Genomic DNA, 27,694 nt, shown 5'->3' on the forward strand with positions numbered 1-27,694 from the left:
TTGAAAGGTTGTGAACTGAGTGAATTATCCCCACTCTGATCTGACACAGCTGCCACTGTTGCTTAAACTTAATCTTTCTAAACAGCTGCTGTTTTTCCCTGAAACTCTGCAAGTTCATACCTGCCTAAGGAAGCCCTAAAGGCTTAGTGGAAACACTGTCCCCTACAGATAGTTGAAATCTGGAAGAGTTTAAAAATCAAATACCCTTCCTTAGATTACGTAACACTGAAAATCAAAACAGAAAGAATGTATCTAGAGGGAGGAACTAAATGCCTCTGATGGCCCCCATGATTCTGTAACCTTAGACGTACCCACCTCCCAACTAGTCTTAGTAATAATGTGTGAAGACAACACCCAACACTATGTTTTCTCATTTTTCCTATAATTCTGTTCTTCAGGGAGGAGGTAAATGACAAATTACGTGACATGCCAGATGGTACCTTCTTGGTCAGAGATGCCTCAACAAAAATGCAGGGAGATTATACTTTGACTTTGAGGTGAGTATATTTCAGCATTTTGGCTAGTAAGCATTATTATTTCTGGATATATAAAGATTCCTATCTTTTATTTAAATCTTTCAATATACATTTTTCATATTTTTATTTAATTTAGATACATAATTTTTAGTTGTTTGGCTAACTATACTTTTTCTATACATTAAGTATTTAAATGCCATATAAAAAGGCAACAGTTTTTATTTTTATGTGGCAGTAAAATGAAAAGGCTTAAAATCCCTAAATGTAAGGAAGTAAGAAGTATACTATTGACCTTTTAGTGCCGTAGAAGCCATGGGCACAGCATAAGATTATTAATGATATGTTAGGAATCTACCCTGTAATAACTCTGTTACTTTCCTCAATGTAGACCTCAGAGAGTAAAACTCAATGTAATTTAGGCTGATGAGGATATGTAGAAGATAAAGCAATTCTCAGCCTGTATCATGCCATCCATGTGTGTGTATTAGAATCTCCTAAGTGGTGGATGTATCACTTTTTATAAATTTACAAAGATGGGACATACACTTAAAATAGATTAGGAAAATTGCATTAGATATTTTCACATTTAATTTTAACAATTAACATAGCCTTTAGTACAATAAAGTCTTGTTATTTTTTTTAAAAAGAGACTATCTAAAGAAAAGAGTAATGATAACAGCAATAAAAACAACTTCCTTGTGCTAGGCATTTTACATGCAAGCTCTATTTACTCCTCACAACATCCTTATAAGGTATGTATTATTAATATTTTCATTTTATAAATGAGGCAACTGAAGCTTAACTTAGTTAAGAAACTTGTCCCGAAGTCATATAGCTAGTGAGTGGCAGAAGATGGCTTCAAATCCAGATTTAGCTGTCTCTTTGCTGCCTTTCAAGCCTAGTATCTTTAGGAAAAATAACCCCATATTTTATGCTAGAAATTTGGAGTTACTATATTAGTTTCTGGTAAAGACATTAAGAAGTTAATACCTTAGGACTTCAGTTGTACTGAGCAGTAATCAATGTTCTACAATGATTCATTCAACATAATTTTTTCCCATTCTAGTCAGGCTTCCATCTCTAGCATTCCACAGGGACTGCTAAACCAATGGCCTCCTCTCTCTCCTTACCTTACCTGACCTCTTAGCAGCATTAGTCATAGACACTTCTTTTTAGAAACAGTCTTCTCTTCTCTGTATTCATTGTCCCAAGGTGAGCTTGTCCTGTCCCATGACTTTAATAAATGACTAGATGGTGATGATTCATGAACCTCATCTCCAGCTCTCACCTCCCCAACTCCAGAGGCATCTATCCAGTCGCTGCTTAGATGACTAGAGGACATACTAATTTTAATACAGTCAGAGCAGAATTCTTGATTTCTAACCCTCACCCACCCAAACTGTTTCTCTTCTAGTCTTTCCTTTTTTCAGAAATAAAACCACCATCTCTACAGTTATTAAAGTCACAAATCTTTTTTCCTCTCTTTCCCTCACCCTCTGCCAACTCTACCTCCAAATCTACATTTGTAATCTCTTCATACTTCTCTGCCATCCAGATCTAAGCCACCGTCTTCTTGCTTGATCTTTCACAGTTACCTCCTAACAGTTTGGGGTGTGTAGAAAGTGGAGAGGAGGTTGCAGGATTAGGTAGCAGTAGGAACCAAGATATGGGGTGAGAAGGTATAGAACCCTGTTCTGTGAGATGCAGTCCCATTTGGCTAGAGGGTAACATTTGTAAGGAGGAAAAAGTGGTAGGGAATAGACGGTGGGAAAAGGGTCATGTTCAAGAGGGCCTTGAATTCTAAAATTTGGGATTTATATTTAATATTGTAGGTAGCCAGGGGAAACCATTGCATTTTATCAACAGGGAAGTTATATGATCAGACTATATTTGACTAGACAGAATAGAAGAGGATAGATACTAGTGAAGAATTAGAAGGCTATTATGACTTGAGAGCTAATGGTGATGCAGAATTGAATTTGTTCTTTTATCATTTATATGTATTGAGTGCCCACAGTGTCCTAGGAAAAGGAGATGAACAAGCCAGATGTGGTCTCTTGTCTATAGTATTTGTATTGGGGGGGGGTAGTAGTGAGGGAGAGGGAGACAAAATAAATACATGAAAAAAAATGAGGTAACTTCACAAAGTATGAAGTGCTATATAGGGAATACATAAGGTTATATGATAACAGAGTATTAGGAAAGGGAATTTCACATAGTTTTGAGAAAGAGGGCCTCTCTGACAATATGATCTCTGAGAACTGAAGGATTAGAAAGAGCCAGCCAGAAAAGTGTTTCAGGGACAGGTAAGAGAAATGCAAAGACACTGATTTTGGAAAGATTTGGTGGATCCAGTGAATACAGAGACTACTGTGGCTGGCTTACAGTGTGAACCACTGAGTGGTAGGAGGTGACGTTGAAAGTGGGAAGGAGACAGATGCAGAGAGCCTCATGAGCCATGGTGAGGAATCTGTGCAAAAAAAATTAATAAAGGGTTTTAAGCAGGGGAATGACTTATCAAAAGATTGAATACACTATTACCTAGGGAAGTGGCTCTAGGCACAAGATGAGGAATCAAAATAAGAGGCAATGTGGAGCTGAGAGCTAAGGGGAATTGATAACAGAATAGGTATGAGGTTGAGGGAGAGTTAAAAGTGACTGTGGTTTGAGCCTGCTGGCCTTAGAATGAATGTGCCACTTAGAGAAATAGGAGAGTCAGGAACAGTTGATTTTTAGCTGCTCCAGAACTTCTAGGTAAAAATATATCTAGAATACGGCAAAAAAAAAAAAAAAAAAAAAAAAAAAAAAAAAAGTAGGTTTAATGCTTAGGAAAGAGTACAGGGCCAGAAGAACATTCAGGTACCATCTACACAGAATAACTGGGACTTTAAGGGAAGAGTATATAGAGGGGAGAAAAGGATAGAGGCTGAAGGCAGAGCTTTTTAGGGAACTTGAAAACTGTGTTTAGCAGCAGGATGATGGCAGAGAAAGAGTGGTCTAAGAGGAAAAAGTAATGTCATACAAGCCATGGAGGATGAAATATTAAGAAGGAAGCAGGGGCAGGGGGAAAGAAGGGAGAGTGGACATTTCAGTCACTGCAAAGAATCTGAGTCTGGGATAGAAGGCAGAGTCTGAATTTGGTAAAAGTCATTGGTGACCCTCAAATGAGAGGAATGAGAGTGAAATTAGATTGCAGAGAATGGGTGATGAGGAAGTAGAGGTTTTTCAATTCAGTAACCATTTTTAAAATCAGTAAATAGTATTCATTGTAGAAAATCTGGATAGTTAACAAATCTTTAGGAATCTGATATATGCCAGGTATTGGGCCAGGTGCAAGGATATAAGAAGGAATAGCATGAGTCTTCTGTTCAAGAAGATTACAAGGAGGGAGGGTATAAATATGTAAATAAATAAACCGAATTTACTCCCCCCGAAGACAAAAAAACAAACTAAATAAATAAATAAATAAAATATTTTTTAAAAAGATTACAGGGAGGGAGAGACATAATTAAAAATTCAGCATTCTTCAGTTTCTTCATATCTTTACTTCCCTTTCTGCTCTGCTTAGAGTCCGTGGTCCTCTATTAAAATTACCCTTGTGAATGTATCCTCAACAAACTTGCTCCTCTCTCCCTTCATTGTAGTAACCTAACTATGTTCCAGCACTTACTAAATTCAACTCTCCATCTGTTTCTCACCCGTACCTGGGCAGCTGAATGTGGAGAAAAACACACCATGCTGACTGGCCTCACATTAAATTCGTGACTGCTAAGCTTAAATGGACATTTAGTATTGCCCAGCCGAATCTCTGCGTTTCTGCAATTCATTTGCTCTTTCACTTTTCCCAAGTGACAATTTCACATATTCTTTTTTTCTCTTCAAATCAACAACCTGTCTTCCCCCTTATAACTAAAGAAGTTGCTTCCTATTTCTCTGAGGACATGGTAGCAATTAGAAGAGATCTAATTCCCTCTTGCTGCTGTTGCTACAGCTGTCAATGTATTTGCACCTGAATGTGACTACTTTGCCTTTTCTCCTGTTCCAGTGGATGACTGGTCATGTCCTTGTGCAGGATCCACCTCTCTACTTGTGGACTGGATCCCATCCCATCCCTCTAACCTACTCAAGGACATCATTCTAGGAATTATCTTGTCCTTTCTTTGAGATGAACAGTTTTTGTCTCTCTACTGAGCCATTCCTATCAGTATATAAATATACTGTACTGTCTCCCATTTAAGAATAATACATAAGGAGAATTCCCTTGATGCTCTCTTTCCAGCTGCTTCCCTATTTCTCTGCTCCTGATTGCAGCAATATTCCTCTAGACAGTTGTCTGCAGGCATTTCTTCTTTTTCTTTTCTCATTCTCGTTAATCCATTCCAGTCAGCCTTCCATCCGTACCATTCCACTGAAACCATTTTGTCAAGATCACCTAGTGATCTCTACTTAGCCAAGCCCCAAGATCACTCTCCTGGTTGATCACTTCCTCTTTGTGAAATGCTTCTTAAAAAAGTTGTTTTTTAGGATACCACCCTCTTAGTTCTTTTACTTCATTACTTGCTCTCCATTGGTTTCCTTTGCTGGTTCTTCCTCATCTCCGTGATCACTAAACATTGGTGTACCCCAGGGCTTAGACCTTGGACCTCTTCTCTTGTTCAGCTATGCTCATCTTCAGATAACATCTGTAGGCTGACAACTCCTGATTTTATACATCTAGCCCAGACCTTTCTCCTGAACTTTAGACTCTCCAGGTAGGCTGCAGGATCATCTGCTCTTGGATGTTCACTAGGCATTTCAAACCTAACTTGTCTAAAACCAAAATGTTTTTTCCCCTTTAAACATGTTCTTTTTATATTTCCTTCTCCATTTCAATAAATGACAATTTCATTTTTCTAATTGCTTAAGATAAAAACCTTGAAATCATCTTTATCTTGTCTCTTTCTCTCACACCCATATCCAGGCCATCAGCACATCCTGTCAGCTCTCTCTTCAAAATATATTCAAGATCCACCATTTCTCAGTATCTTCACTGCTACTGCCCTTGTCTAAGACACCATCATGTCTTGCCTAGATTATTTTAAAAGTCTCCTAACTGATCTTTCTACTTCTATCCCTGCCCATTTTGAATGGTCTTATCTCAACCTAGCAGCTAGAATTAGCCTTTTAAATAACAGGATAAAGGGTATCATTCTGCTCTTGTATTGCCCCATCTTACTCTGTAAAAGCCAAAGCCATTACAGTGGCCTACAGGCTGTTGCATGATCTAAACTTTTGCATCTCTTTGTCTTCTGCTACTCTCCTTTTTGCTCCTTTAGCCCCAGCATCACTGGCCTCCTTGCTCTTCCTGGAACATACCACACATGCTTTTGTCTTAGGGGTTTGCACGTACTTTCCCCCTTCTGTCTAGAAAACTTTTCCTGAAGCTATCTGGTGTGCTAGCTCCCTCACTTTGTTTAGGGCTCTGCTAAGTGTCACCTGAACAGAGTGGTTTTCCTTGTGGTGCAACATACATAGAACAGTAATTTCTCCACCCCCAGAACTGTCTTGTCTTTCTACTCTGCTTTGTTTTTTTTTTCCCATAGGACTGATTACCATTTGATATATCTAGTTGTTTATTTTTATGTTTTATCTTGATGAGAATTCTTCATCCTCTTTATAAACTTTAAGACGGAGATATGTTCCCATGCTCCTAAACTGGAAGTTCCATGAGAGCATGGACTGTGCTTGGCTTGTTTATCACTATGTCCATTTGCCTCGTACAGTTCCTGGCACATAGTAGATGTTCAGTAAGTGTTTTTGAATGAATGAGTGCATTTTAGTTTTTCTTCAGCAGAGAGACCAGCTTGCATTTATTGTGAGTATATGTGTGGGTATACACATCTACAGAAACTGCATATGATTAGGTGTCCTTTCAATGTGCATTTTATAGGAATAGTTCTTCATCCATCTGCATGCTGACCATCTAAGCATTAAATTTAAATCAATCCATAGATTGAAACCTATTATGTTTGACCTTTCACAAATCCCAGTGTCTCATTTATCACGTGTAACGGCATGGCATAAAGAGATATAGAAGCATATTTTTCCCCCATTAAGTCTGCATGCTGCTATAAGAACAATTGAGTGGGAATGGTGCAGTATTTTTCTATTCTACAATGAATCAACCTGCTGTGGTTTTAGATTACACCTTATGGGACTTGCAAAACATTGCCATCTTAAGCTTTGGTTATAAATTATCTTTTAAGGGACCATTGGATGTGACTCAGTAAACAAAAGTGGTCTAAACTATTCAATCATCAAATTACATTCCATCTAATATAAACAGCTCTTCAAAAGCTGTACTTCGTAAAGAAGTTGAATGACAGTTGAGTGATTTAAATATTGTGATAGCTAAATAGTCATTTCCAAGAATTATAAGCAAATATAAATGAGAAAATAATGTAAGGTACTAAATTAATTACTCAGTTACAAATCATTCAGGAAGCTTAATTATGTTTGTACATTAACAATAAAACCTTGAGTGTTAAATGGATGTATGTGTGACAGATGTTTATCATATCCCATAGAGGTGGCTTCTGCATCCCTCCAAGGACACACAGCCATGTCTTTAGACCCTAAAGAGATTGTCTCTGTTCTTCCTGAAAAAGTGGATATAGAATTTAAATTAGGAAATTCATTTAGAAAATAAACAAAAGATACAGTTTGCTTCTGTTTTAGTTGTTTTTTTCAGTGATTATTTTTGCTAAATATTGTTGGTACTGAATGCTGTGTATATCTATAATAACCAAGATATTTTACAGGCAAAAGAAATAGTTGTAGAAATAATGTGATATTATATATACTTTTATACATATAATATATGCCTTTTCACCCAGTCTCATTAATATAGTTAAACTTGTTTATTATGTGACACTAAGCTTTCATCTCTCCATAGTGAAAGTACTACTTTAATAGAATTTTTTTGGGAAAAAAATCTATAGTTGTTGTCTTGTTGTTTACAGGAAGGGAGGCAATAATAAGCTAATAAAGATCTATCATCGAGATGGTAAATACGGCTTTTCTGATCCTCTGACATTTAATTCTGTGGTGGAGCTCATTAACCACTATCACCATGAATCTCTTGCTCAGTACAATCCCAAACTTGATGTGAAGCTGATGTACCCAGTGTCCAGATACCAACAGGTATGATTACAGAAGTTCTTGATGGTTCAGCAGCAAGTCATTATTTTATAACATCATTTGATTCTAATTTATGAGGTTATCAGTTAAAAAAAAAGAAATCTGGACTTTTAAAATTTCCTACTTAAAGATATTTTTGGAACTTATTTTGTGGCTAGTATTTCTTAATAGCTAGTTGCATATATTTATTAACTTAGTATAAAAATACTTCTGTGTATGTTTTCTATTTATACTTTATTATTAAATTTTTGAAGTATTCACTATTTTGATGTGATCTAAAGGTTTATCTTAGTGTTAACAAAAGGACTTAGTGCTATGTCTATGAGTCTATTTCTGTTCTGTATTTATGGTTTGTATGTTTGTTTTTTTAATTTTTTTTAGACGTAGAATACAGACTTGTGGTTGCCAAGGGGTGGGAAGAGATAGACTGGGATTTCAAAATTGTAGAATAGATAAACAAGATTATACTGTATAGCACAGGAAAATATACACAAGATCTTATGGTAGCTCACAGAGAAAGGAATGTGACAATGAATATATATGTTCATGTATAATTGAAAAATTGTGCTCTACACTGGAATTTGACACAACATTGTAAAACGATTATAAATTAATAAAAAAGTTTAAAAAAAAAAGGACTTAGTGCTTTTGCATGCTTGGTATTAATACAGTGGCTTAAGCTTACAGTAGAAATACAATTTAAAAATAAATGGATGTGGAAAAATCTCTGTTTCAGAATTGTTAACGTTCTTTATTTCTTTTGTTTACCTGTATAGGATCAATTGGTAAAAGAAGATAACATTGATGCAGTAGGTAAAAAACTGCAAGAATACCACTCTCAGTATCAGGAAAAGAGTAAAGAATATGACAGGCTATATGAAGAATACACCAGAACATCCCAGGTTAGTATATTTTTGTTGTTTGGGCCAATAAGTATGCAATAAGTATTACAGTTACATCAGATGTTCTATAATTTTATAATTTTCTATGATTCAGCTGACAATCTTTAGCTGTCTTAATATCTTAAACAGCCTTTTTGAGACTTTAATGATATAAATTCCTTTTGCATTCTAAGTGACTTTTTTATTGGTTAAGGATATAATTTATATCAGTAAGTATTAACTAAGATAAGATTTGACTGAAAGTGACAAATAATAAAACAACAAAGTCTTCAGTTAGAAATTTTTCTTTTATGCATAGGCAGTGAAGAGGTGTTATTTTAATTACACAATCATTAGGGTCTAGGGTTCTTCTGTCCTATGCTTTTTTATCTGTGGTAGTTGGTTTACTCCAGTATCAGCCATTACAGCCATATTCTAGCAAACAGGAAAGAATAGGAAGGAGAAAGGAACATGCCCTATTTTAAGGCTACTTCCTAGAAGAAGTATACACTGCTTCCATTTTCGTCCCGCCGGCTAGACAACCACAGATTACAACTAGCTGCAGAGGAGGCTGAGGAAACTAGTCTTTACTTGGTCAGGTTTGCTGAGCTAACATTTGGAAGTTTACTGAGGAAGAAGGAACAATAGTAATGGAAGTTGTGGGACCACTAGTAGTCTCAGTTACATAGTTTTTAGATCATAAACCTTAATGATCAATAATATTTTAAAAGTCACATTTGTGATGTAGAGCAAATTCTGAAGAATAATTTGGTTCTTTTCATAAAAGTGATTTTTCTTGGTTCTTTCCCTAGAACTGCTTTGATTCTTTTTTACTTATACTTGGATTGGTTTAAATTGCCCTGAGCTGTTACATAGTATATAAAAGGTGCTAAGAATTTTTATGAAGTTGCACATCTTCAGGAAATATTGTCTGTTGCAATATTTGGGTCAGTTGTGGCCTGAGAATGTATATTTAACTGGGTTTCTCATGTACATTCTTTGGAAACACAGATTATTACTTTAAATATCAAATGGTTTATAGAAGCATTAGTTTGTGTTGATTAGTCCTTGTTATAGTAGCATTAATCCGTTTTACTAAGTTCAAAGTGAATTCTCTGTGCAACAGCAACTTGCCTGAATTCTTTCTAGGAGGTAACAGTAATGGGTTTTTTTCCTGGTATTTGTTTTCTGTTGCATAAATTTCTCCTTTTCTCTTCAGTATATACTTTCTTTTGCTTCCTTTCAATTTAATTTGCTCTTCCTTTTCTAGCTTTTTTAAGGTAGAAATTTTGTTCATTGTTTTTAAAATTTCTTATTTTGCTTTCTCTTTCTGGCTTACTTTTACTTAGAATGACGATCTCCAGGTCCATCCATATTGCTGCAAATGGCATTATTTTACTCTTGTTTATGGCTGAGTAGTATTCCGTTGTATAAATATACCACATCTTCTTTATCCAGTTATCTGTTGATGGACATTTAGGTTGCTTCCATGTCTTGGCTATATTGTATATAGTGCTGCTATGAACATTGCGGTGCACGTATCTTTTTGAATTAGAGTTCCCTCCAGATATGCCCTAGAGTGGGATTGCTGGATCATATGGTAATTCTATTTTTAGTTATTTTGAGGATCTCCATACTGTTTTCCACAATGGCTGCACCAAACTACATGCCCACGAACAGTGTAGGAGGTTTCCCTTTTCCCCAAGCCTCTCCAGCATTTATCGTTTGTGGACTTTTGAATGATGGCCATTCTGCCTGGTGTGAGGTGATATCTCATTGTAGTTTTGATTTGCATTTCTCTGATAATTAGTGATACTGAGCATTTTTTCATGTGCCTATTGCTGTGTGTGTCTTCATTGGAGAATTGCTTGTTTAGGTCTTCTGCCCATTTTTGGGTTGGATTATTTTTTTGTTGTTAAGTTGTATGAGCTGTTTATATATTCTGGAAATTAAACCTTTGTCAGTCACATGATTTGCAGATTTTTTCTTCCACATCCTAGGGTATCATTTTGTTTTGCGTAGGTTATTGATTTTAGATCTTTTTTTTCCCCCCAATATAATTGTTTGCAGCTATAAATTTCCCTCAAGTATTGTTTTTACTATATCTCATGGACTTCAGTATGCTGTGTTTTAGTTCTTATTTATCTCAAGATATTTTCTAATTTCTCTTGTCATTTCTTCTTTGACCGTTGGTTAAGAACGTGTTGTTTAATTTCCACACATTTGTGGATTTTTTTTCGGTTTTCCTTCTGTTATTTATTTCTAGTTTCATTCCATTGTGATTTGAAAGTATATTTTGTACAACTTCAGTCTTTTAAAATGTATTATGATTTGTTTTGTGGCCTAATATGATCTGTCCTAGAGAATATTTCATATGTGCTTGAAAAGAATGTGTATTCTGTTGTTGTTGGGTAGTGTTCTGTATACGTTAGGTCTAACTGATTTATAGAGTTGTTCATATCCTCTATTTTCTTATTCATCTTTCGTCTGGTCATTTTAACCATTACTGAATGTGAGGTATTGAAGTCTACAACTGTTATTGTAGAACTGTTGAACTGTCTATTCCACTTTCAGTTCCATCAATTTTTACTTGATTTATTTTGAGGCTCTCTCATATATGTTTCTCTTTTTCTTCTTGTATTCCCATTGCATGTATGCTATACCTTTTGCAATTGTCCCAAAGTTCTTGGATATTCTGTTATTTTTTTTCAGTCTTCATTCTCTTTATTTTTCAGTTTTGGAGGTTTCTGTTGAGATACCCTTAAGCTCAGGGGTTGTTTCCTTAGCCATGTCAAGGTAGTAGTATTTCCATCTCTCTATATGTTGCCCATATGTTCTTGCATTCAGTCTGAGTTACCTATTAGAGTCCTTAGCATATTAGTCATAGTTATTTTAAATTCCTGTTCTGATAATTTCAACATCCCTGCCATGTTGTTTCTGATGCTTGATATGTCTCTTCAAATTGGTTTTTTGTGTGTGTGTGTGAGGGGGGTGGCTTTCAGTTGCTTTATGATTTTTTCTTTTTTTTAATTTTTTAATTTATTTTATTTATTTATTATTTTTTTAAATGGAAGTACTGGGGATTAAACCCAGGACCTGGTACATGCTAAGCATACACTCTAGCACTGAGCTATTACCCTCCCCCACCTATAATTTTTTCTTGATAGCTGGAAAGGGTGTACTGGGTAAAAAGAACTGCTGTAAACAGGCTTTTAGTAATGTGGTGTTGAGGTATTGGGGTGGGGAAGCATCCTATAGCCCTATTATTAGGTCTCAATCTTTTAGAGTCCTGTGCCTCTGGACTCTGAACTTCACAATGTTTCTCAGATTTTTTTCCTCCACCCTTAAGTGAGAGAGGATGGCTAGAGTTGGCTGGAGTTGGGTTATTTCCCTTTTCCCAGGTCAGCGAGGCTCTGATAGTACTGAAGGAGGCTAGGCTGTGGTTAACTAGCTTCTTCTGAGGTGAGGCCTTATTATGAAAGACAGAGTGCTCTGGCATACTTCAGAATGGTTCCTTTTCTCTTCTCACTGCTGGAAGCAAGAGGGGATTTTTCTTTGGAATTTGCTATGAGAACTTAGTTGAGCTCCTAGAAGTAAATCTCATAAAATTTGGGGAAACCCTCTATGACTGGGTCCCCTGGAGATTTTAACTGTCAGAGTTGTCTACACTGAGCCTCCAGCAGCCATTTGTCAGTTACAGTTAAATTTTCTGCCCTATTCTGGTTCCTGCAGAGGTTTCTGCTTTTGCATCTCTGCCATGTTGTAAGCCATGGTAATATGTATTCATCTGTCTGCCTCTCCAGCCTTGGGGACATCAGTTTGTCCTGTGTCCTAACCTCTCCTACAGATGCTGGAAGAGTAGTTGCTTTTTCAGTCTGTTCAGCTTTTTACTTGTTTTTTGGATGGAGTGGTGACTGCCAAGCTCCTACATGCAGATTTGGAAACAAGAAGTCTTGGCACATATGCTTATGATTGTTTTGTCTTCTTGATGTATTGAATCTTTATCAATAGGTAATGTCCTTATTTGTCTCTTTTAACCTCTTTTGACTTAAAATCTGTTTTGATAATAATATAGCCACCACAGTTCTCTTTAGGTTCCTATTTGCATGGGATATTTTTTCCATCCTTTTACTTTCAATGTTTTATGTCTTTGCATTTGAAGTGAGTCTTTTGTAGACAGCATATGGGTGGATCATGGTTTTGTTTTTTTTTTAATCTACCTGTGAGTTTCTCCCTTTTAGTTGGAGAGTTTAATCCATTTACAATTAAAATAATTACTGATTACTGATAAGAAAGGACTGACATCTGGCATTTATCTATGAGTTTTCTGTGTCTTATGTGTTTTTTATTCTTCAGTTCTTCCATTACTGGCTTTTTAAAATTCAGTTGATTTTTTTGGTAATGTACCTTTTTGATTTCCCACTTCTTTCCTTTTCTGTGTATTTTTTAGTTTTTTTAGTAGATGCCTTAGAGATTACAAGTAGCATCTCTTTTTTAGTATTTTTGAATATCTACTAATATCAAATAACCTAATTTGAGTAATACCAACTTACTATAAATAGGTTTTCAGTAGGGTATAAACACTGCTCCTGTGTGTCTTTATTCCTCCCCCCTTATATTTTTCTTGCCACTGATTACATTTTTACACATTGTATACCCATTAACACATATTTATAATTATTGTTTTATGCATTTGTGCTTTAAATCATCTAGAAAAAAAGGGGAGTTACAAACCAAAAGTACAGAAATACTGGTTTTTGTATTTACTTTTGCAGTTACCTTTACTTTTATTCTTCGTGTGGCTTTGAGTTACTGTCTAGTGTCCTCTTCATTTCTCACTGCTGGAGTCTCTCTAGCATTTCTTGTAGGGCAGGTCTGGTGATAACAGACTCCCTCAACTTTTGTTTATCCAGGCATACCTTAATTTTCCCTTCTTCATTCTTGAAGGATGGTACTGCTGGGTATAGAATTCTTGGCTGACGGGTTTTTTTTTTTTTTTTTCCTTTCAGGGCTTTAAATATGCCCACTGCCTTCTGGCCTCTATGGTTTCTGATGGGAAATCAGCTATTTTATTGAGGGTCTTCTGTATATGATGAGTTGTTTCTCTTTTTCTGCTTTCAAGATTGTCTTTGTGTTTTGACAATTTGACTGTAATATGAAATACTTGTTTTTTTTTTTAATGTCTTTGTCTGTAGTTTATAATTGTTATCTGTGAAAGGGTTAGTTGCTATGAGCTATTCCAGTATTTCTGTTCCTCTTGGTATCTTGTTTTGACCCTAGTATTTATGTTCTTGATTTTCCCAGCCCCAAAGCCCTTGATCTTACTTCTAGGCTAGTGTCTGTGGTGGGCAGTGTAAAGGTAGAGACTGCACAAGGAACCTCAGGACTGGAGGAGTTCATTAGAGGATATTGGCCTGTGAGGATTACAGGTTAGATATGAGATGTAGTGCTGATTGGGAAAAGGTTGGAGTTACAGTGGCCAGAGTGCTGTACTGGTCATTTTTCCTATGTGAGATTTTGATATCATTTTATTTTCAGGTTTTCTTTTATTCAGAATGATTTCAATAACCCTTTTTGATATTTATGCTGTGTCTGTAGGGTGCCTGTGTGTGTGTGCTTTTTTTTTTTTCCCACACATTTCAGTTTCTCTGTACTTCTTTACCTTGTCCAGATGAATTATCTGTGATGAGGCTAGTGTTTGAGGTAGACTGGGGAAAAAGTTACTGAGACTTCTTCAGATTGAATCAACATAAGTGGTCAACCTTGAGGGGGTGAAATTATCATACATACAGAGAAAATTATATAACTAATAAATAATTTTCAGAAATTATTTCAAAACTTTTTGATTTTTTTAAAGTGGAAAAGTTATATAAATATGTATTTTAAATTAAATGTAAATTATTGCTGAATTCTATATGAATTATGTCATACAAAGTAAAAGCCCCCATTCTCCAGAGGCAACTGCTGTTATTAAGTGCTTCTTAGGAATTCCTGACAAGCCCAGAAATGCTAGTGATGTAGTTTCAGGTAAAGAAGACAGCATTTAGAGTTGTGTGTGCAGCATGATTTCAGCTTTGGGTGGGCCCGCTCACCTGAAGGGAGAAGACTTTATAAAAATGTGCTGGGGAAAAAATATGCTGGGATGTTTTGGGTGATAGAATTAGAGAGATCTCGGAAAAATACAGTTAAAATAGAAAGAAGGAGGTACTAACAGAAATAATAATATGCATATATTATTCTAAAATAAAAATGGCCTTTTCTTTTTAACAAAATGGAATGAAATTATTCTATAACCATCAAAAAGACTAGGCAGTCTATATTTACTGATTTTTTAGTGATTTTTAAGGTATCTAAGTAAAAAAGTGAGGTAGCAAAATTTTATATGGTCATTTATGGTTAAAAAGAAAGAACTTGGGAGGTGATATGTTTATATGTCCTCAGAATATCTCTGGTGAGAAACTGATATAACCTCTGGGGAGGATAATTAAGGCAGTGAAAGTCCGGGAGTAGGGAATTTAATCTTCACTATTCTTTTATATTGTTTGATGTATTTTTTTTCCCCTCTATGTATGTATTACCTTCTTTAAAAATACAAAATTAACGGAATTGGAATTTAAGAGATTTATTTTCTAATCCTGGTTATGCTAAAAACTGGTTATGTCCCCTGAGAGAGTGTCTGTGCTTTAAGTTCCCATCTGTAAGATGGAGATACTAGCAACCACAGCTGTATTTGAGAGAGAGAGTGTGTGTGTGAGTGTGTGAGAGAGGGAGAGGGAGAGAGGGAGGAGGGAGAATCGGGTGAAAAAAGTTAGTACAACCGTCCAAAAACAATTATTGAATACCTACTGTAGGTTTGATACTTACTATGCCTGACTCTAGAAACACAGACGGAGAGATGAGGCCCTATTTTGCAAAAGCATGAAGTACTCTGGCAATATTTGTTAAATACAATGTGCATTAGTCAGAAAAGCATACTTTAATCCCTTTCCTCTGCATCAGATAAAACAATGATGGATGTCTGTAATTGTATGTGTATATTTATTTAAAGGGCAAGATATAACACTGTTTAATCTCACAAAGAATATTGAGTAAAAGATTCAAGAGTATATATATATGTGTGTATGTGTATAATGCGAGTCTGTTCATATAAGGTAAGAAAACCAAGTAAGTGTTAAACTTTTTTATTTTGGCTAGGAGCATCAAGTGGCCAAACCGTAAAGAGTAACAAGAAAATGATCATCGTAAAGGGCAGGACAGTGTTATTATCAAGGCAGGGGAGACGGAGGGGGAAAAGGCAGGGAGTTGTGATCCAGTAAAGATACGCAGGGGGTTTTTCTAAGTTTCTAGGGTGCTGGTAGTGAGTGTTCATTTTATAATAATTTGTTAAGCTGTGTATTTTTTATGCACTTACTATATTTCATGCTAAAAATGATACACATTAAAAGCCCATGGCTGTATGCAAAAACAGTATGAATATTTCTGTAGATCAGAGGTGGAAGTGAAGCCTATAATAATCATCATAAATGGAACTTCCAGATCTGGAAATAAGCAGAGACAGCTGATAGCTTGACCTCCCTGGTAGCTCCTTCTTAGCCTTTGCTGGTTTCTCCTCTTCGACTGTGATCCTCTTCTCTTTTCTAGTTAGTCTTTCGCTCTCTGGTGTCTCAGACAATCTTGTGACTTTACATACCATCTGTATTGCCAGTAACTCCCAAACTTATGTCTGGTTCTTCTAACTTCTTTTAACTCTAGACTCATACATCCAATGGCCTGTTCTTCAGCGTCACTTGGATGTTTAAATAGATATCTCAAACTTAACGTATTGAAAATAGAACTCTGATATTCCATCTCAGGGCTGTTCTACCTTCTCCTTCCCCATCTCAGTCGAGAGTTACCATGTCCCTTCTTCTTGCTCAGGCTAAAAGCTTTGAAGTCATTCTAGGCTCGCTTTTTTATACCTTGCGTCCAATCCATCAGGAACTCCTGTTAACTTTACCTTTAGAATACACCCAGAACCTACCCCTTCTTACCACCGTTAATGCCTTGATCTAAGCCGCTGTCGTTTTGTGCCTTGATTTGCCGCAGAAGCCTCCTAACTGGTCTGCTTGCCCTTATCCATGCTCCCCTCCTCTTGAGCAGTTCTCAGCATAGCAGCTGGGTGATGCTTGTGAAACGTAAGTAAGATCATAGCACTGTTTTGTTTCAAACCTATCTCTGGTTTCGCGTTTTACACAAAGTCAGAGTCCTTTCTACAATGCCCAGTGTGGTCTGTGCCCCTCTTCTTCTCTGACCTCATTCTTAGAACTCTTGTCCTCACTGTACTCCAGCCACACTAGCTTCCTTGCTGTTCCTCAAGTACATTTGACCTGTTTCCTACTTTTGAGTATTTGCACTAATTCCTTGCCTGAAACACTCACCTGCCCCAGATAATCACCTGGCTAACCCCCTCATCTCCTTCAGGGCTTTGCTCAAGTGTTGTCATCTCAGCAAGGCCTACCTGACAACTTCATTTAAAATTTCAACTCGTATTTCACTTCTCCTTCTCCATTCTACTTTTCTTTTTTCCATAATGTCTTACCTTCTAACAAACTATGTAATTTATTTGCTATTACTTTATATGTTATACCTGTTATTTATAGTCTACATAACCCCCTAAACTATAAATTCCAGGAGGGCAGAAATCTTTATTTTAAGCTTGTTCGCTTACGTTTCCCAAGTGCTTCAAATAATGCCTGGCATATAGTTAGTGTTCAGTTGTTTGTTGAATGAATTTTTACAAGATAATGAACCAAAGCACTCCACCCTTGTCAAGGGCCTTCTGAAGTCAGACTCATGGTATGAACTGAAAGCTCAGGGAGGGCTAACCCTCCTGTGAATAGAGGCTAGGAAAAATAGCCAAAGTTGCATATGGCTTTGGCTCATGTAGGGCTGCATTTCTGCTTTCTTGCCATGGCTGGAGAAAGCAGAGAAAGCTGCACATGCTGCAAACATGCTTCATAATACTGGGGACTTAACAGCAGAATACTAGTTCTGAGCAGCTGATATGAGACTGGGTTCTGGACTTGGAATCCCTGGTTGGGGAGCAGGGAATGGGGGTGAATAGAAGCAACCAAAAAAGCTAGAAGAGGACTAATTTCTCTGTGTGAGAATTGAGAGCAAGACTTGAGATGGGGCTGAGCAGAGAAGAGCCTTGGAGGCTTAAAGCTTTGGGAGGTGGGGGACAAGAGGAGGGATCCAGAGGGACCCAGTGATTAGCAGTGTAGGAGAGTTGCTGGGACTATAAGTGTTGAGGGGAAATTAAAGAATGGACCTCCTCTATTTCTGAGTGTTAGAGACCTCTGGTTTTTTTTTTTTTCCTGTGAAATCTTAGATAAAAATCTTGATTGGTTTGATGCAGTCAAATTCTTCCCAGAGAATGGGAAGAGATGGTGTATCCTGAGTCAGAGTTGGCACAGGGTGAGAACAGACTGCAAGTGGGGATATTTGACATCTGGATTACATTAATTAGGAGGAAAAGTGATAGGATTTAGTGATGGCTTGGAATTAGAGGCAGGAATTTGGCAATGAAATCCTTGGTGACCTTGGAAAGAGCAGTCTCTATGGAATGGAGAGTACAGAAGCCAGAATAGAGTGAGCTGCAGTACGAATGAGATACAAGGAAAGAGAGCTCATATAAACTCTTTTAACACTTAACTGTGACTGGAAGAGGATTTAGGGTTAAGGGGTATTTTTTCAAATGGTGTTACTAGAACTTGTTTGTACACTGATGAGAAAGAACCATTAGCCTGGGAGCGTGAATGAAGAGGGGCTAGCTGATGTGATGGAATGAAGTACCTGAGAAAGGAAGAAGAGGTGTGACCCAGAGCACATGGAGATAAAAGGGAAGAGAAAGGAGGGAAGGGGTGTAAAGACACGTAGGTTTATAGTTTTGGTGGTAGGTATAGTGGCATTATTTATGGGGGAGCAGCTGCTTTGGCAGTGATACCAAATACTTTTCCCTTTGCTGCCCTACCTACTGACACGTATACCAGTGTAAGTAAAGTCCAATTATTGGTGTTTTCTTTGATGATACAGGCCAGAACTTTGTTGGTAATTTCTAACCTTGCCAAGGGAGCTAAGACCCTCCACTCTAATTTGAGAGTTGTAGAATTTATAGCTTGATATTTAGATATGTGCATTCCAATAAAGCTTATAGGGCTCTTTGAGATATGTATGCTGTAACCTCAATTATATAACATCACAAGGTTCTAGTGTCCCTCATCTACTGGTGTCCCTTATGTTCCAGACCTACTGAGCTGTTGCTGATCCTGAACATCCACTGTTATTTCATGTAGATGCCTTGCCATCCGTGTGCAATGCTGAATTTTCTCCTCCTACCCCAGTTCTTTGAGATCTAGCTCAGATGTCGCCACCCCCTTGAAGCCTCTGTAAAGCAGTAACCAATTCAGCCCACTTTATTGCCAGTATCATGACATGAAACAAAGCCTTACTAGAGTTCAGAAATCTGTTTCACCTGTGTATTCTGAATCCTGGAGGGAAGGCTCCATGTCTTATGAATCTTTTACCACCAGGTGGTACTTTCTATATAGTAGATTCTCAGTAATCATTTGTTGAAATTAACCAGTGCTAAATAGTTGAGGAATTATCCCATAAGCACCAAAACTTTAAAAATTGTAAACATTCAGGATAGTAATCTTTCTAGACCTTTATACGTATTTCTTGACTTTCTGAAGTATACTGAACAAAATTTAACCCTCTCTGAAGATTTTAGGGGACTCTTGATTCAGTGCTAAAGTGCACAGATGCCCTCAGAGCTCACTGAAACGTGGAGGGCTGCTTACCTGGCGCTGACTGGCCTAGCCTCCTGGGCTTCTGCTTTGTGGAGTTTTTAGTGTTTCATCTTATTCGGCAACTGATGTTAGCCGTTATTCTTCCCCTTTTCACTTTCTGCTTATAATCAGATTAATCTACTGATGGATCTGTTTGGAAAATGACATGCTTTAGAAATGAAAGTAAGAGTAAATAGACTCTACAGGGCTCTTCTGGGAATAAGGGTTTGCACGCTGGCGCGTGGACTCCTCTGTGCTTTCTCTTCACTCCCTCAGTGCCTTTTGCGGGTCAGCACTACAGTAGTTACACAGGCAGAACTTTATCCTCGTCTTCAGGGTTCATCTCTCTTAGTAACTCAGAGGACTTTCTGGGGTTCTCAGCTATATTGCAGGTAATAGTTATTTTTCTTTTATTTTAGAGTTTGAATGATGTCTTTTGCAAAAAAGTAATAAGGGTAAGAGTTTAATAAAGGGCCTCATTTTAGCCCTCTTAATTTGATCTTATATGGAATTATAACTAGAACTGTAAGATTTGTTTTAAAAGATTAAGGTTTCAAAAAATAATGAAGTACATGTTTTTGTTTTTTCTCCTATAGGAAATCCAGATGAAGAGGACTGCAATTGAAGCTTTTAATGAAACAATTAAAATATTTGAAGAGCAGTGTCACACACAAGAACAACATAGCAAAGAATATATTGAGCGATTTCGGAGAGAGGGGAATGAAAAGGAAATTGAACGGTAAATCTACCTAATACCTCCAAGTGCATCAGTAAGACAAGACGTCTTTTCTTCTCCAGTGATCTCTGTCATGTCTGCTTTTACCCCGCCTCAAACTGCTGTATGGAATTACTTGCTGTTCACACTTAAAGCACCAAACTGACCCTCCTCACTTGTGCATTCTTTCTCCATCCTTAACTGTTGACCCCTGCTCATCTTTTGGGACTCAGCTGTAGATGTGACTTTTTCTCGAAAAATCTTCTCTGATTCCCTGGAGTAGTTTAGAAGCTTTTTGTCCCTACCTTCATAGTATCTGGTCCTGATCCCTCTTGTGACATTTACTGAGGGTCACACCCACGAAGTGCAAGCTTGTTGAGAGTAAGAATGCTGGCTTATTTTCCCTGATAGTTCCAGCACATATTATGGTGCCTGAGAGCACATAGTGCTCATGGAATAGTTGTTGAACTGAAAACCAACAACAGCAGTCTGAGAATAAATTGAAGGCAGAACAAGAGCATAGGCAGGAAGACTAGCCTGCTTGTTGCAGGTGACTGACTGCATCTTTGTGGTCATCAGGTTAAAAGATGGTAAAGGCCTGAACCAGAGCAATGGCAGGAAAGGAGACGGAGTTAACAGAAATGCTGAAGACTTGATGCCTGACAAGATATGGCAGGTGTGGGAGAAGCCAAAGATTATTCGTAGATTTCTGAAATGAGTGACTAAGCGATGGTATTATTCCCCAAAATGGGAAGTACATGAGGGGAGTTTGGAGTTGGTCCCAGTAAGTGTGAGGCTCCTGTGAGAACCCAGATAGACTTATCTGTGGGGCAGGCAGCTGGTTGTTTGGAACTCAGGGTACAGACAGGATCTGGGAAGCACATGTGTGTAGGTGATGGTAGATACTAAGGATGAGATTACATTGCACAGAGAGTGCGAGAGTGAGAAGCATGAGAAGTATTGGATCTCACAACTAAAGAGCCTTTATCAAAGCAAATTTAGTGAGGTATTAGAAGACTGAGCCAAATAACAGTGGGCTGAGAAGTAAAAAAAAGTACATAATAAAAATGAATCATATGTGTATGGAAAGCAAAATTATTTCTCATATTAGCACCAAAGTATTAGTGTACTTCTGTGTGCATAAGAATAGGATTAAGTGTAGTATAAGCAGTATGGCTTAAGGGTTAACCATTTACTAGCTGTGTGTCCTTGGGTGAGTTACTTAACTGGGCCTGTTTCTTCCTCCATAAAACTATGGATAAAACCTTGTTGAAATGCTGTGAGAATGAAGTAATACACACACACACATTCATGGTACAGAAAGGCATGTGTTTGTATCTTGACATATGAAATCAATAAATGACAATTATTAATAGTGAAGAAATAGAAAAGAACTTGTAGTTTAGTTGCAAAAGGAGGTAAAGCAGCATGATGAAATTTTAATAGTAATATAAAAACTATATATTATTGAGTGACAAATGAGTAATGTGGACACTTGTTGCCTTGGGGTTCAGAACACAGCAAAACTTGGTGTGCTGGGGAAGTTAGGGTCATCATCTCCTGAGGGCTTACCAAGATGTCCCAGACATTGTTTATTCCTTTTACATGTGTTACCACATTTAATTCACACAGTAACCCAGCTTTACTTGTTCAGTCATGGCTGAATCCAGGGCCCAAACAAGATCACCAGGATTCTCCTCATTCTCTGTCTTTTGTCTCAGTTTTTCTCTGTGTTGGTTTTGTCCTCAGGCAGGCTTTTCCTGTGAGGTAGTGGTACTGACTGCTGGGAGTGCTAGAATCACATGTTCATAATTTACCAATCCCAGTGGAAAGAGAGAATCTGTTTGCAATATTTCTAGCAAGAGTCCTAGAACTGACCCTCACTGGGTCAGTTTGGGTATTATTCCCATTCTTGAACAAGTTCCTGTGGCCTAAGGTAGGGATAGGAGGGAACGGAATGCTCTTACTGGCCAGCGTAGGCTGTGTATGTCTGTGATGGGGGCAGGACCCTCACCTGCAGGGAGCGTCAGGGTGCAGTACCAGGAGACTGGGAGTGGGTGTGCGCTGGGCAAAAACAACAGGTGTCCGCCACACTTAAGGAATTAGGACTATGTTCACACTAGAGAACGCTTCTGCTTGGTTCCTATGTTAGCCTTAATATGTCACATATTTTCACAGAATTATGATGAATTATGACAAATTGAAATCACGTCTGGGTGAGATTCATGATAGCAAAATGCGTCTAGAGCAGGATTTGAAGAAACAAGCTTTGGACAACCGGGAAATAGATAAAAAAATGAACAGTATCAAACCTGACCTGATCCAGCTGCGCAAGATCCGAGATCAGCACCTCGTGTGAGTGTTCTGGGCCTGTGTGGGAGGGAACCACCACCACCAATTTGTGCTGGCACCAGAGACGCTAGAGGTAGAAGAAGAGATTTGTAATTGAGAACTGGCCAATAAGATTGTAAGAGTTTAGGGAAGCAGTCTTGTTAGCTGCAGGGGTACCAGAGTCCACCTGAAGTCAAGTGTGGGGCCAATCAGAAGGTAGGACTGTAATCATATAGATGAACAAAGTGATAGAGCTTAAAAAGTACAGGTTAATGTTTGCCTAAAACACAAAACCTAGAATCTTTGCTACAGAGAAGCATAGAAACAGAAATTACCCCTCATGGGCACAGGCAAGGACACTGAGAATGGGGCCTACAAATAAGTACAGAGAACAAGCCATTAGAAGGGTTTTTATATTTAAGAAATAAAATCCTCCACTTAAGTAACAGGAATGTGTCTATAGCAGGTATGAAAGGTGGCGTACTGAGGAGTGATGGAAAACTATGTGATTTGGCTAGATATAATGATATATATAATATATATTACAAATAGATTGAAAAATATGTTATCAGAACAAGATGTGTGGATTCGATTTTTAAAAGGCTGGATGACTGCTTCATAGAAGGAGAGAATCCACAAGAAAGGAAAATATATTAGGTTTAGTTCTAGTGATGAATGGATGAAATATGTTTATGCCTGACTTTCATGCATGTAACACACTTAATTCAAACTCCTGGCAGGAGGAGACAGAGTGAAGACTTTGACGGGGTTTTCCATAGACTTCAGGGTTTCTTTGTGTGAGAAAGGAGGAAGGGATAAAGTAGAAGCTATGGGGTTGAAACAGTGACTGTTGTCAGTAAAGGAATTTAAGGTACAGTTTTGGGGCAAACAATTATAACTACACTATGCTGAGTAGTTTTTAGTAATCCTCTTCTCTAGAGATCTTTCAGTTTGCTATTGTGGCCAAAAAAAGTCAAGCAAGTACACAAAGCATACAGAAGAGCTTTGGAAACAAGGGAAGGAGGTGCCCTTGTCTAAAAGCAGGGTGTGTCTGCTCTTGGAATGCTTACGTGGTTCTGGTCACATAATGAAGCTGAAGAAAGGCCCCAGGAGGCTATACCACGGACCAAAGGAGTGAATGGAAGTACTCCTTTGCCTTGGGAAGCAATGAGATATTAAGAAACATATCATCCCAAGGTGCATGACTAAGTGGCAAACCAGACCTTGAAACTTCTTTAACAAGTTATGTGAGCTAAATAGAAGAGAGGTTAGGTAACATCATGGATGGTAAGCCATGACCTGCTCGTATCCTGCCAGGATGTTTAGGGAGACACAGAAAACCGTTACCTCTTTTGGAAGGGTTGCTTCAGGGAGGATTGTCCAGTGTCCCAGCGTCCGTGCTTTGGTGTTTCTAACAAAGACAGCGCTAGGACTGGTGGGCTTAGTCTGCTCTAATGCTGAAACTGTACAGTCGGTCCTGAAGGACAGAGGTTGTAAAATGTGTGCTACGTATGAACAGTGCTGTATGATACAGCATATGAGCCCTCTTTGGTCCTGTTTTGGACTTGGAATTGGTTGGAATTCTGCAGCACCAAACTGGAGATTGTCATTAGTTCCATCAAGCCCCCTTTGCTTGTAGATGTTCCCCTGACTTCTCACCGCAGAGCCCGTAAGGATTTTTTGAGATTCTCTTCTGAGATCCCAATGTGCTATTTTCTAGAATATCCTTAAATGCTTAGAGAATTTCATTTCTTAAATATAAAACCCCTTAAAATTCCTTTTCAAAAAAGGAATTTGGTTGTTCATTTGCAGTTCTTTTTCATCAGGAGTAGTGTTCATGATTACCCTTTTGGTTACAGATTCCCCAGTACATATTACTCAAAACTCATCATTAATACCCCTACCGTTTACTTTTATTGGTATTCATAAACCTAAATTTATAAGTTCAAAATAAAGAATAACTTGCCATAATAATATAGGGGTATTAATAATGAGTTTTGAGTAATATGTACTGGGAAATTTGTAAGCAAAGGGTTCTGTAGAGCGTGGTGTGTTCTGTTTTTTAAAACAACTTTATTGAGAGACAGTTTACATCCCATCACAATTCACCTATTTAAAGTGTATAATTCAGTATTTTTCAGTATATTCATAGATATATGTAACCATCAACATAGTCAATTTTGGAACATTTTCATCACCTTAAAAAGCAACCATGTACCCTTTTACCTGTCATCCCCCATCACCCTATTCCCTCCAGCCCTAAGCAGCCACTATTCTATTTTCTGTATTTATGGGTTTGCCTCTTCTGAACGTTTCATGTACATGGAATCATATGATACGCAATCTTTTAGGAGTAGCTTTTTTCACTCAGCATGTTTTCAAGGGTCATCCATGTATAGCCATATATCAGTACCTTATTCCTTTTTATGGCCAAATAATATTCCATTGTATGGATATACACTACATATTGTTTAACTCTCCATCAATTGATGGGCAGTTAGGTTGTTTCTGAATTTTGGATATTGTGAATAAGGCTGCTCTGAACGTTCATGTATAAGTTTTTGTATGGCCATAGATTTTCAGTTCTCCTGAGTATGTCAAGGAGTAGAATTGTTGCAGGGTCATGTGGTAACTCTGTTTAACTGTGGAACTGCCAGACTTTTACACAGTGGCTGCCCTATTTTACTTTTCCATCAGTGATGGTCTGGGTTTTTAGAGTAGTTAATCACTCTGTAATTTATCTCTTACAGCTTTACATTTTTCACAGTGAATTTTTTATTCAAAATGTCTTAGATTATCTCAATTTTATATAGGGAGTGTGAAGTTCTGTCCGTAAAACTTAATGCAAGACAAGTTGTAATCCTCTTTTTCTTTAAATTAAAATTAATTTATTCCCAGTTCCCACCTGCCTGGTTATAAAGGAAATATTTTATCTCGGTTTTAACTAAGACTTTCCTACCTTCTGTGAGCACACGCTTGCGCGCACGTGCACACACACTCACAGATCGTATAAGAATGTCATCCTGATGTAGTGCCAGGAACTAGTCTGTGGGGAGTACAGGTTTCTTGTCCCTCATCACTGCCATCATTGGGTGCTTCCTCTACCCCTAATCACTGGGTCCTGCCATCTGGTTAAATACCACTGTTCCATAAAATTCAGAGGTGCTCTTCAAAGTCATCTCCTTACTGGCTCCCAATGGACTCTGCTTCTTAAAACTTTGCCTTCCATCCAGGGTGCCTTGTGCTTGGGAACCCTTGTGCTAAAGAACCCCACCTAATTCTTTAGCCATGCTTTAGGGAAGCATAAATTCTCTTTCAGGACTGCCTCAGCTTCAAAGTGTTATTTTCTTATCCCTCTCTCTCAGGGACTGCCCAGTGTAATTCTTATTCTTGGACTGAAACACAAACTTTTTTTCTCTTGGAGGGGAGTAGTTGGGTTGAAGGACACCATATGTACATATTTTCCCCTCCTACATGCTGAGGTGGGGACTAGGTAAGGATATGCTAACACCAGCTAATTTTTTTCTCATATTTTTCTTAAGATAACTTTAATAAAGCTACAGGAGTAGTAGGTTTCCTATTTTTTAGAAGAGAATACTGAAGCATAAAGGAAGGCTGGTCAAGACCACACAATTTGTGTGTGACTGCAGCATGACTTAGTCTGGCCTGACTAATATGCTCTGAATTATTGCCATCCTAGAGTAGTCTGAGGTAGTGTGCCTTGGGAGTCCATCCATAGCCATGCCCTAAAATGTTATTATCAATGATTGGATGATCTTTAACAGCTGATCATTTTAGGATGACAAAAAGCTAGGAGGAGCAGCTGATAAGATAGATGATAAAATATCCAGGTCCAGAAAGATCCCAGGAGACTGAAACTGTGATCCAAACTGAATATCATAAAACTTAATTTGAATAAATGTTATCTTACAGCTCCAAAAAGTCAACTTTCCAAACGCAGAATTGGAGAAGCAGGATGGGGCAGCAGTGTGTATGAGGAATTCTGAAGGACATTACCATGTCAATAAATGTTAAGTGAAGGTACACATTGTGACTACAAAAGTTAGTTTAATCTTACATTAAAACATGTCCTAAATAAGCCACTAAAAGTCCTATTCTCTTATTCTGGCCAAACACTCCTTGAGTATAGAAGCCATCTTCTTTACCTGAGGATAATAGGTCCTGGAAAAAAGTCCACTTAAAGTTCATCCATTTCAAAGGATGGAATTTTCCATTTGCCCACACAATTTCTACTCTTCATCTTTTCCCCACCCTGCTCTGTGGCTAAGAAAATGAATCTATTTGCACTCTGACTTCTAATTAGTTGTGGCTATTTGGAGGCACTGGCAGGAGATGAGAGGGCAGAAGGGTGAAGTAAGAGTATTTGTTTTCCGGCTTCCTCCCTGGATGATGACTGTGAGGTGGCTGTGTCCCGTTCTCCACCAACGGTGGCACTCTCCATGTAGTACTCTCTGAGTTCAGGTCGCTGCTCTCTCCAGCTGACTGATTCCTCAATCCTAGGAGAGGTTATGGCTTCCCACTATTGCTAGACCCAGGGTATTGTATAATCCCTTGAGAGTTTCTCCAAAACCTCTCCAGACCTTTGTAAACAGTCAGCTCTCCTCAACTACCAGTTTGACTGTGCCGTCTGCTTCTAGCCAAGACCCTGACTGATAGAAATTAAGTAAAATGTCATAGTATGTAGTAAACAAAAAGACAGTTTGATTAGGGATTTTATTTTGAAAAATGAAACTGAACATAAGGAAAATAATTGTATCTTTTATGCACTGAATTTATGTTGTAACTTCAACTTTGTAACTTTTCTAGAATGAAATTAAAAAAAAAAAAAGACCACACAATTAGTAACAGAAGGAGAACTGGATGTTAGGTCTTTGATGCTTTGTTCAGGTTTTTCCCATAGAAGCTACTTCCATATGATCTAGGCATTACTCAATAGTAGTAAGTTAAATATGAATTAACATACTCACTAAAATTACTTGAGCGTTTTAAAAATTATTTTTAAAAGCCAGCCAGTTCCTAGCATTGCTAATAGATGTTTAAGGACTCAGAACTCTATAGTGGTAGATGAAGTTGCCTGTGTCAGAAGGCAGAGGCCATCGGAGATAAAGGGTGAACCAAAACATTCTTCTCTTTCTCCTGGCTTTCCCCGGGTGTCCCCACATCCCTTGTGGCAGGAGGGGAAGCTCAGTGTAAAGAGGTTAGTGGCTAAAAGAAAACGGGGACTTGAGAGAAAATGTGGTTGCAGTTTGTTTATTTTTCACC

The 27,694-nt window shown here is 37.8% G+C and overlaps 1 protein-coding gene across 3 annotated transcripts in view; it reads left to right on the plus strand.

Annotated features, from left to right (window-relative positions):
* PIK3R3 (phosphoinositide-3-kinase regulatory subunit 3) overlaps positions 1–27,694 on the plus strand; it is an 84,623-nt gene that overhangs the window by 45,285 nt on the left and 11,644 nt on the right. For all 3 annotated transcript variants that reach the window (XM_010984683.3, XM_010984682.3, XM_064493626.1), the window contains 5 exons: positions 399–497; positions 7,478–7,658; positions 8,432–8,557; positions 19,962–20,104; positions 22,259–22,435. In XM_010984683.3, coding sequence (XP_010982985.1) covers positions 399–497; positions 7,478–7,658; positions 8,432–8,557; positions 19,962–20,104; positions 22,259–22,435 — 726 coding nt within the window. The remainder of the gene's footprint in view (positions 1–398; positions 498–7,477; positions 7,659–8,431; positions 8,558–19,961; positions 20,105–22,258; positions 22,436–27,694) is intronic.

Source organism: Camelus dromedarius, chromosome 14, assembly GCF_036321535.1.
Source record: "Camelus dromedarius isolate mCamDro1 chromosome 14, mCamDro1.pat, whole genome shotgun sequence".
Taxonomy (NCBI): Eukaryota; Metazoa; Chordata; class Mammalia; order Artiodactyla; family Camelidae; genus Camelus; species Camelus dromedarius.